Source organism: Geospiza fortis, unplaced genomic scaffold (assembly GCF_000277835.1).
Source record: "Geospiza fortis unplaced genomic scaffold, GeoFor_1.0 scaffold298, whole genome shotgun sequence".
Classification (NCBI taxonomy): domain Eukaryota; kingdom Metazoa; phylum Chordata; class Aves; order Passeriformes; family Thraupidae; genus Geospiza; species Geospiza fortis.
The window spans coordinates 640,066-650,292 of record NW_005054506.1 but is presented as its reverse complement, the minus strand read 5'-3'; the positions used below and the strand labels follow the sequence as shown (position 1 = coordinate 650,292).

Sequence of the window (10,227 nt, the reverse complement as noted above, 5' to 3'; positions counted from 1 at the left end):
GGGCTGGGAGCACCTGGGACAGTGGGAGGTGTCCCTGCCATGGCTGGGGTGGCACTGGGTGGGATTTAAGGTCCCTTCCAATCCAGACCAGTCTGACTTGTGTTGACAAGGGACAGAGGGATAGAGGAGCACCAGGAAAACCTGCTTTGCTCACGTGCAGCTGAACAAAATGTCACTGCAGCTGAGTGCCAGTGGCAAGAGGGGACAGCAGGGGAACACCTGCTGGAAGTGAAGTGGTGCACTGGTAGTAGTGCTCAAGCCCCAGAAGAATGGAGCAGGTTTTCAGTGGAGGGCAATGGAATGCCATGGCCTGGTGATGATCGTGGTCTGACAGTCACATGTAGGACTGAGAGGAGGGGATGGATTTTATTTCTTACAAGATGTGCCTTCCTTTTCCTTGAACCAGTACAATCATGACTGGATCTTACAACAACTTCTTCCGGACGTTTGAGCGGAGCACGCTCCGGGACACCACCCTGGAGGCCTCCCGGGAGAGCAGCAAGCCTCGTACCATCCTAAAGCCGCGCAAAGTGTGCACTACTGGCAAGAGGAAGAAGGACGAAATTACCGTTGACAGTCTGGACTTCAACAAGAAGATTCTGCACACAGCATGGCACCCTGCGGAGAACATCATCGCTGTAGCTGCCACCAATAACTTGTATTTATTCCAGGAAAAGGTTAACTAAGGATGGCTACCCGCGGACAGAGTCTCGTCTCACATAGTTCAGCTCAGTTGTTTATCTGTAACAGAAGGCCTTGTTGTCCTATCAGTGAGGAACATTGATGCACTTACTTCCCTTGAGCTATCGGAGAGCATCTGGCCCGGCTTTGAGTTCCTGGCGTGGTTCTGCCTTCGGTGGGGTGGGAGCATCCACGCGCCTTTCGGGGAGGACCCTCCGAGGCAGAATTGGTGGACAGTGCTCAATGAGGCCAACACTCAAAACAAATGTATTTATTGATGTCTGAGCCTTCCTTTCCAGTTTATAGACCAAAAAATTTAACACCTGAGAAGAAAAAGTTGTCATAAAAGTGTAATTTCTCTCTCTCGCTCTCTGCTGTAATATTTGGGCCTTTCAGAACATTTCTCGTGCTTGATGCCTGTCCATTCCTCCTCGGGCCCGGGCCAGGGCCTGACCTCAGAGCACAGTGGCAGGGCTTGAGCTGGGGTCTAGGCAGGTGTCCGTGGCTATTTACTCACCAACTGTACCTATAACCACACCTTCTGGTGGAAACCACTTAATAAATAACAGCCTATCAAACGTGTTCTTAGAGCTGGAGGGATGTATTCAGTCTTCTTTTTGTATTGCATGTCCTGAGCTGGTGCAGAACAGTTCTGGTGGCACCTCTGACAGGGTTTGCCCCAAAACACCGAGTTTTTGGCAGACTAATACAAACTTTTTTGTGTAGTATTTCAGATTCTGAATTTAGAGTTTCCATGGCATTGTCATAGAGTTGGAGTTGCACTGGATTTGTTGTCAAAGGCTCTGTGTGTGCCAAGTAGGAGATGGAAAGGGTCCTAGAAACATCCACAGCCTTAACCAAGTGTCGGCCTTGCACGGAGGGAACCAAAACATCGACACCTTCTCTGCTCTGAGGATAAACATGCAGCTTCCTGGTGCATCTCACCCTCAGCCAGAGACAGACCTGACGTGCGTTAATGGTTTTTAACCTTTTTAGTACTTGTCACAAAGGGAACAGTTTATTTTAAGTATTTGGCGTAGAATCTTGCATTTCCCACTGCAGGTGCAGAGCCACTCCGGGCTGTGCTGCAGCAGGGCCGGGCTGGGCTGCCCAGGGTGAGCCCCGGCTGGCGGGACAGCAGCTGCTGGAGCTCTCTTGCTCACTTGTTTTAAGCCTTAGGTACTGTTTCTTTCTTTGTTCTTTTTTTCTTCCAAAGAGGCCTAAATCACATCCCCTTCCCCCGGATGAGCCCGGGGCCACATCCAGCAGCCCCCAGCAGCCAGAGGCTGCACTCTGCCAGGTGCCTGCAGCCTGGGAACTCCTTCCCAGAGCCCCAAGCTTTGCCCCAGCCAGCCCCAAGTGTGGTTACACTCCGTTTTCCCTGGAACAAGGGCTTGTTCCAGCCCCAAGAGCAAACCGTGGCCGTCCCCCCTCCCGGTACCGCCCCCAAGCCGCTGGGTCCCAGGAAGGTGGGAAGGACAAAGCCTGAGGTTCTCCCAGGAAAGGCTCGGTCCAGCCAGTCCTGTCCTGTAGTTGGTTGTGACACTTTGGAACTCTGGAGATGTGGAACTGGGGGGTCGCTGAAGGGTTGATCCAACCGTGTTCCCAACGCCTGCTCAAGCCGATCCGTGGGGTTGTACATAATTGTTCAGTTCTTTTGACCAAAAAGTTTAATAAATTTTAAATGTTTACCTGGCCGTGCTCCCTGTGTTTTGCAACATTCCCTTCTGTGTGGGAGGGAATTGGCTGGATGGGCCAGCCCAGGGGCGTTTCCAGCTGGGGTGGTTGGAGTGGCCAGGGCTGCTGGTTGTGGATCTGTTTTTTTCAGCAAATACAAGTGGAATATCCTATTCTATAGCCCTGTTTGCGTGTACCACTTTCAATTACCTTTTGACTATTCTCATGGAATTTTTATCCTTTAATCTAAAACCAGACTTTAGTGTCAAGTTTGGTAAGACTGCTGCCTAGTGGAGCACCCGGTCTAGTGAAAGGTTCTGCTCCCCATGGCCAGGGGTGGAACTGGGTGGGGCAGAGCTGGGTGGGCTTTCAGCTCCCTCCCAACCCAAACCCCTCTGGGACTGTTCCTGCCCCAGGGCTTTGGGCAGGCGCACAGGGAAGCAGCTGAGGGAGCTGCACTCAGCCCCTGCAGGCCAAGGCCGTGGGCTCAGCCCCTGGTGATGGTCGTGCCATGAAACTGGGACTGAAGTCCCAGCAGTGAGGAGTGGGTGAGCTTGAACGTTGCAGTACCTCACTGTGCCCCAGCAGCCAGCGCTGCCCCAGGGTGTCACCTCTGGGGGCAAGGAGCTGGGGGACAATGGCAGTGAAGAAGGGACACCGTGGTTTAACCCCCTCCCTTCTCCAGCCAGAGCCCAGCCATGTGCTCAGCAGGGATCTGCTGCTCCCAGTCCCACAGGAAATGGAAACAGCACTGGAGCATTTGAGGGTTCTGATCCCACCTTTGCTCTTGGGGGGGTTGGAAGAATTCCTTCCTGGAAAGGGCTGCCCAGCCCTGGCCCAGCTGCCCAGGGCAGGGTTGGAGCCCCCATCCCTGGGGGGATTTCACAGCCCTGTGGATGTGGCACCTGGGGCCATGCGGCACTGCTGGGAATGCTGGGGCTCCATGGGCTCACAGGGCTTTTCCAGCCTCAACAATTCCATGGTTTCCAGCTCCTCAGGAGCATCACATACCCCTGTGTGGGCAGTGCAGGTTACCCAGGGCCTGCTGAGGTTTGCTTGATGCTGTTTCCATGGAAACATCTCCATTCCATGTCAGGAAGTGACCAGTGGGATAGGGGCAGGCAGAGGCCAAGAGCCTCATCAGCCCCTGGAGGAAAAGGAATGAGGAAACTGAATTCACCAGGAACCTTTTTATTTAAATATATAAAACATGGTATTTTGGCAAACATTCATTGTCTCATTAAATAAGGTAAAATCACGGAAGGGAAAGGCATTGCATCAGTAAAAACCAAGGAGAAGCCACCCTGTGGTTCATGTGCCCAGGGCTGGGGTCAGGTGCAGATTGATGTGGGACAGGAAAAGCTTGTAAGCGACAGCCTGCGGCAAGTACAGCAGAGAACCCGGAGTAACTGCTGGGGTTAAATAAATGTCCTGGCAGCATTTAGTAGGCACTAAATCCAAATTCTACCTCTGAACTAGGACAAACTGATGGAGTTTTACCCACGTGCTCATCTCTTCCCACTGTGTCTCAACACCTTACACCTCCCACCGAAGTGAACTAAGCCACACCTACCAGAGGGAAGGCTGCCCGGGGCAGTGAGAGCCCCCGGGAATTCCGGATCATCTGTAAGGCCACTCCAGTCTGGGCTCTCCCTCCCTGTGGGGGCTGCAGGAGCAGGGACAACATTCCCACCACAGGCACAGGAGGGGCGGGATGGACACGGCCCAGCACAAGGGCTGCTGAAAGCTGGGGCTGATTTAAACACGGAGCTGCTCTAATGCTCAGGTACTTCACTACAAAGCACTAAGGGACATTACAGCATCTGCCACGTGCTCATGGGGTTATCCAGCGGGGATTGATCCAGAAGGCTCTATGTGACACGGGAGCTCCAGCGTCTCCCTTCCCATTTTTAGACTAAACTAAAACAGGACACGGACAGGACACACACACGACGGCCACGACCAGCTCCCCTCCTTGCACCTCCTGTGCTCCAGCTGCGGCTGCTCTGCTCCAGCTCCACCCCCGGTGCCTCTAGAAGGTGCTGCTGGAGGCCGTGGTGGTCAGGCGCCTCCGGATGTAAATCCTGCAGCAGGGTCAGAGCACACGCTCAGCCCGGCTGCGTCTCAGTGCTGGGAATGCCCTCCCTGCCAGGCCCTGCCTCTGCAATTCCCGGCAGCAGGAGCAGCACTGCCAGCTTAGCCAAGCAGGAACGGAACTGCTCCGGAGCCCAGCCCCATGACTGCCCCTGCTCTGGTGCCCCTCCCCAGGGCCAGGGCCAGGGCCAGCCCCACGCTCCCGTGGAAAGGAAACATCCCCCATCCCTCCCAGGAGGGAATTAAAAAATCTGCTCAGTAATTTAAAATAATATTAAATATTTTTAAATCGATGTCAGTGGAACTTTAAAATCTATTCAATATTAGCTTTTTGCTTTGCTGATCTCCTAGTTGTGAGATTAAGAGTCTCATCTCCAGTGGAGCTAAATGTTGTGTGACTACAGTTCCGGTGTACAGAATTCCTCATTTCCCTGCTTCTTAATTGTTCTGAGAAATTCCCAACCAGGGAGAAAATCAGAAAACTTCAACCATCCAGCAATACCACAGGCAGGAAGCACTTCCTGAATAACCATTTTGGACAAAGATGGAATTGGGAATCAGAATCAGGCCTCAAAGAAAGCCGGTAAAAAAATATCTTTTTTTTTTTTTTCGATTGAACCTTACCCCAGTCCAATGGCCAGCAGGTGAGAGAGCAGCAGGGATGGGAGGAAAACCTTCAGGAATTCCGCAGAGAATATCCCCCCTTTCTTCATGACACTGGTGTTCCTCATGCTGAGCGTGGCTGTGCGCCGGGGGTGCTTGAAGAGGAATTCCCTGGATTTGGGGAAGGAAGGTGAGCTGTGTGCTCAGGCAGCAGGAGGAGAAGCTGCAGGAGCTCTCCCAGCAGCTGTGGCAGCACTCACTTGGGCGGGATGTTCTCGGGCCGGCTGGACCAGTCCCAGATCCAATCTGCATTCTTCTTCAGCAGCCGCTCCACCTCCCTCCTCCTCTCCAGGAAATCCTCCTCGGACTGCAACCGAGAGCCACAAGCACTGAGCAGGGCAGCTGGGAGCTGCCAGAGCTCTGCCTGCAGCCAGCACCACTGCCCAGCCCTGGCACCCACCTTCCCAGCCCTTCCCAGCCCCCTTCCACGGAGTGTTCACACCCCAGATCAAGAGCGGGAGCAGGGAGATCCATCCTCAGAGTGGGGTGGGAATGGCAAAGACCATATCCCATATCCAGTATTCCATATCCAATATCCCATATGTGCCCGAGACAAGACTGCCCTGGCAGTGAAATCCCAGAGCCAAGCATTTCATCCTTATGCTCAGTCCCAAAATATCCCCAGCTTCCAGCCCTGATGGACACTGGCACAGGGATTGCTGCCCTATCCCAGCTCCCAGCCCTGATGGACACTGGCACAGGGATTGCTGCCCTATCCCAGCTCCCAGCCCTGATGGACACTGGCACAGGGATTGCTGCCCTATCCCAGCTCCCAGCCCTGATGGACACTGGCACAGGGATTGCTGCCCTATCCCAGCTCCCAGCCCTGATGGACACTGGCACAGGGATTGCTGCCCTGTCCCAGCTCCCAGCCCTGATGGACACCGGCACAGGGATTGCTGCCCTGTCCCAGCTCCCAGCCCTGATGGACACCGGCACAGGGATTGCTGGCCAGGCTCAGAGCTGGCAGATGTCACTGGCAGTCCTTGCCCAGCCCCTGGCAGGGAGCAGTTCCAGTCCCTGGCCATCGTGGCAGGCAGGTGAGCCTGGCCAGGTGTGTGCTCACAGAACAAGGCCCCCCAGCCCCAGCTCTGGTGCAGTTACAGCACAAACGCTGAGTCAGGGCAGAGCTCCTGGCTCAGCTCGGCTCCATTCCACACAGCCCAGGCCTTGGGATAAAAATAGATCCTGCTCCCAGAATTCCAACAGCTCTGGATGCACACACACACGGGATGGAAATAAAACTGTCCAGGCAGCTGGAATTCTGATGGCTTTCTAACCTGGGGTTATTTCTTCTCAAAGTCTAAATAATGATCTTTAAACAGCTGAAGGGTGTTTCTGACAATATAAAATAATAATTTCCAGTAATAATTAACTTGCAGTACCACATGTAGCTAACCTAAAGCTGAGTCCTTGGAGTCTGGCAGGAGTTGTAGAAATAATGCAGAAAAATTCACTTCCTTGAAATACTTCCTTCCTCAAAATGCTTTGTGAGTCATTTTTTTAATATTAAAAGCTAATTTATTACACTGAAGACTTCAGATTTCAGCCTGTCATCCTGCAATAAGCCCTGTATTGATTAAATATGGTCAATGCACATTATTTCCCCCACTCTTGTTGCAAATGTGTTTATTCATTTTCCTGGCAAGGTAAACAAACCTACAAAGTGAAATCAGAAAGAACAGGGAGTTTTCCAAAGCAGTACATATTCAGGTTTGGTATTAATTGTTAAAATACCTGGAATCAAAGCTATGGCAGGGCTTGGAAATTGTGTATTTTTGGCTGCCATATTTAAGTGACTCTAGAAATTCTTGCTGCTGTCAAAATATCTTTTAAAATCCCTACTGAATTGGTGGAGGTGCATTTCAGCATTGGTGGGGGATGTAGGAACTGCACCCCATCAGCGGCCAAAGGGAGAGGGCAAATCCTTCTGAAAAATCTCAGTCACAGATTGGAAAGACCAAGCCAAAACATCCCCACGTGTCAGGAACAAACACAGCCAGGCTGGATCTGCCAGGGCTGCTGTGAGTTGTGCAAGTCTCTGCTTCAGCAGCTTCTGCTGCTCCTGCCCAAAGCACAGAGCTCCCCTCTCCCCCAGCCAGGTGAGGACCTTACCTGGAAGCTGTTCTTCTCCCCACTGCTGTGGCTCTCTATCTCCAGAGCTCTGTGGCTGTCCTGGGGAGTCTGGGAGCGAGGAGGGCTGCACCAGGACAGAAGCACCAGGAAAGGAGGAGGTGAGGTGTTCTGTGACACCCTGGGAGCTGGGTGCTCTGCCCAGGAGTGCCCCAACCATGCCCCAGGGGCTGCATGGGGCAGTGCTGCCACAGCCACCTCAGTCACTGCTCTGACCCCCAGCCCTCTGCCCACGCTGCTGGGGAGCCCTGGCACTTGCACAGAAACAACAGGCAGCAAATGAGGAGTGGCAGCCTGGTTTGGTTTGAATCCCCACCAGCCAGGCCAGGCCTGTCCTGCTGTGGAGTTTGAGTCCTGGACTTTGGGCTTTTCCAAACACCATTTAGGCTGGAGAGCTCACAGCCCATCAAAATGCAGCACATGCATTGATGGCACTGCCTGAGCACCTGGCCCAGGGCTGGGCTGTTGTGTGACCCCCTGGACACCTGCTCTGCTTTCTAGGCACACACGTGTTCATATGGGAACACACACAAAGCACACACCCCTGTGCACACCTGTGTTCATACAAATAGGCACATGCACGTCAATACACCCATGCAGCATTCCTGTCTCTGCCTCTGGGACATCCTTGGGACCCCGTAGTGACCTTGCCCAGCAGAGCCCCTGCTCACCTGTCACAGTGGGAGCTCTCCCTGGAGCTGCTCCTGCCCGACTCGTGCTGGGCGTCCAGCAGGATCTTCTCCATGTCCCCGTTGTGGATGGACAGCGAGGCTGGCACCTGCTCCTGGCTGCCCGTGGACACTGAGCTGCCACTGCCACTGCCATTGCTGAAGTGCAGCTCCACCCAGGACCCTGGCAGGCAGAAAGCAGAGCTGAGCCCACAGCCTGAGGCTCCCAGTGACACTGCAGGGACACAGGCCAGCCCTGCCTCCAGCTCATAAACAGCCTGGAATGCCAAGGGCAGGCAGCTGAGCTGGGAAGGCTCACAGGGCTGGGAAGCAGCTGCTCAGGAGTACGTTGTGTTTGCTTCTCTCTGCACATACAGATCTTTTAGAGTATGTTCAATTTTTATTGTTCAACATAGGTGGCAGTCAAAACAGTCTCAGGGACTTTTGCTGCCCAAGTTCAGTTGCTCGTTTGTTGAAATTACTTTGGGCTCCAGAGCCCAGGGACTGTTTAGTGCAGCCTTTTTCCAGTGCCATTTGTAGGTGCTGCTGTTAAGCAACTGCGGGTGTGTGGCAAGGGCTGTCATGGGTTTGCTGCTAGCAGTATATTTAACACGGTCACATGGGCTTTGTTTTCCTAAGGGAGGGAATAACAACTCCCTCCCGGGCAGGGACAGCTCACTGCAGGGCCCAGAGCTCTTCCCTCCCTATGGAATCCTGGAATGCTCTGGGTGGGAGGGACCCCAAATCCCCCCCAGTGCCATCCCTGCCATGGCAGGGACACCTCCCACTGTCCCAGGTGCTCCCAGCCCCAATGTCCAGCCTGGCCTTGGGCACTGCCAGGGATCCAGGGGCAGCCCCAGCTGCTCTGGGCACCTGTGCCAGGGCTGCCCACCCTGCCAGGGAACAATTCCCAATTCCCAATCTCCCATCCAGCCCTGCCCTCTGGCAGTGGGGTGTCCTGTCCCTCCAGCCCCCAGGAATGAGCTCAGTGAACAGAAAATTCCCGAGTTACACCAGTGCCAGAGGAACCCCACTGTGGAACAGATGTGGCCCAGCCCCAGCAGTGCCCAGGGAGCAGAGCAGCGAGGACAGGAGCAGGAGGGCAGTGGGAATTCCCTGGATTCTGGGCAAGGATGCCTAGGGAATCAGCAGGGAAAGGAGAGACAGGGCCAGCGGTGCTCAGGCTGCTCAGGGAACAAAGGCACAGCAGGAGCAGCTGGAGCTGCAGGTCCCTTCCCAGCCATCCAGCAGCACAGGAACCAGGTGGGGAGAAGCCAGAGCAGGGCTTTAGCGTGAAGAAGGAATGGACCAGCAAAGATATCCCAGATATCCTATCTGGGAGGAGACCCAGGGCTCCAAAATCAAATGGGAACATCCCAAAGCCAAACTGCCTCATGTGCATCAACAACACGAGTATCTCCATCCCAAATACACAGACCTCCATCTGGACAGCCAAAGTACCACAAAATCTGCTGGATACAAACATTCCAGGCCACCGAGTTTGGAAGAGATGCTTTTCTTCCAAACCCCTTTTCCTTCACAGCTGGTTTGTTGTTGCTTGGGTTTGTTTGGGAATTTTCCCCTCCACGTGACAGTGCCTGGCATGTGGCAGGGAGTGTGTTCAGAGCCAGACAAACCCTTCCCTACCCTTTCCCCCAAAATCTAGGGAAGCTCAAGTTGTTACCAAAGAATGATCACAACCACTAGAGCTCAAATTAAGACTTTATCTCCTGAACTCTTACTGGGTACAGCACTGAGAATGCAGGATAAAGCAGGGAGAGGATTGGGATTGCAGCAGCAAGGGGACAGAAGATGTGGTTTACAGTTCTCCCCTTCTTTCCCTCTCCTTTTGGACAGAAGATGTGGTTTACAGTTTTCCCTTTCTTTCCTTCTCCTTTTGGACTCTCCTCAGAGAAGGGCTGTGCTGGAGCACATGGAACAGGCTGTGATATCACCATTTAAAGATAAAAGCAGCTGTGTTCTTATGAGGCTGGAAACACAGACAGACCGAAGCCCCGGAGAGGCGATGCAGCCCGGCCAGACGAGTCCCGGGGATGGCCTCGGGACAGAGGGGTCTGTCACGATATCCCAGCCCAGGACACATGTGCGAGCACAGACCAGCACCGCAAAGCACCGGATCAGCTGGGAAGCGTAATTTACTTAAGATACAGCTTTCAACGCTGGGAATTAAGAAGCAGAATTCCACAGAGGGATGAGGATGGCCCCTAAATCGCTACACCCCCCGCGCCAGCCGCACTGTGTGCGGCTGCGCTGGGGTTTTCCCTTTCCCGGCCCATCCGGTGCCATCCAA

General features: G+C 53.8%; 2 protein-coding genes across 2 annotated transcripts in view; one reads left to right on the top strand and one right to left on the bottom strand.

Annotated features, from left to right (window-relative positions):
• The window catches only part of PPP2R2D (protein phosphatase 2 regulatory subunit Bdelta), a 23,336-nt gene extending 20,960 nt beyond the window's left edge, over positions 1-2,376 (top strand). Inside the window, exon 9 of the mRNA XM_014310271.2 lies at positions 407-2,376. Within this exon, the coding sequence (XP_014165746.1) occupies positions 407-686 (280 nt within the window). The 3' untranslated portion in view covers positions 687-2,376. The remainder of the gene's footprint in view (positions 1-406) is intronic.
• A 1,157-nt stretch (positions 2,377-3,533) lies between these two features.
• BNIP3 (BCL2 interacting protein 3) overlaps positions 3,534-10,227 on the bottom strand; it is a 13,332-nt gene continuing 6,638 nt past the window's right edge. Inside the window, exons 2-6 of the mRNA XM_014310272.2 lie at positions 7,920-8,194; positions 7,231-7,315; positions 5,316-5,422; positions 5,077-5,226; positions 3,534-4,442 (exon numbers count right to left, since the gene is read on the bottom strand). Of these exons, the coding sequence (XP_014165747.2) occupies positions 4,391-4,442; positions 5,077-5,226; positions 5,316-5,422; positions 7,231-7,315; positions 7,920-8,194 (669 nt within the window). The 3' untranslated portion in view covers positions 3,534-4,390. The remainder of the gene's footprint in view (positions 4,443-5,076; positions 5,227-5,315; positions 5,423-7,230; positions 7,316-7,919; positions 8,195-10,227) is intronic.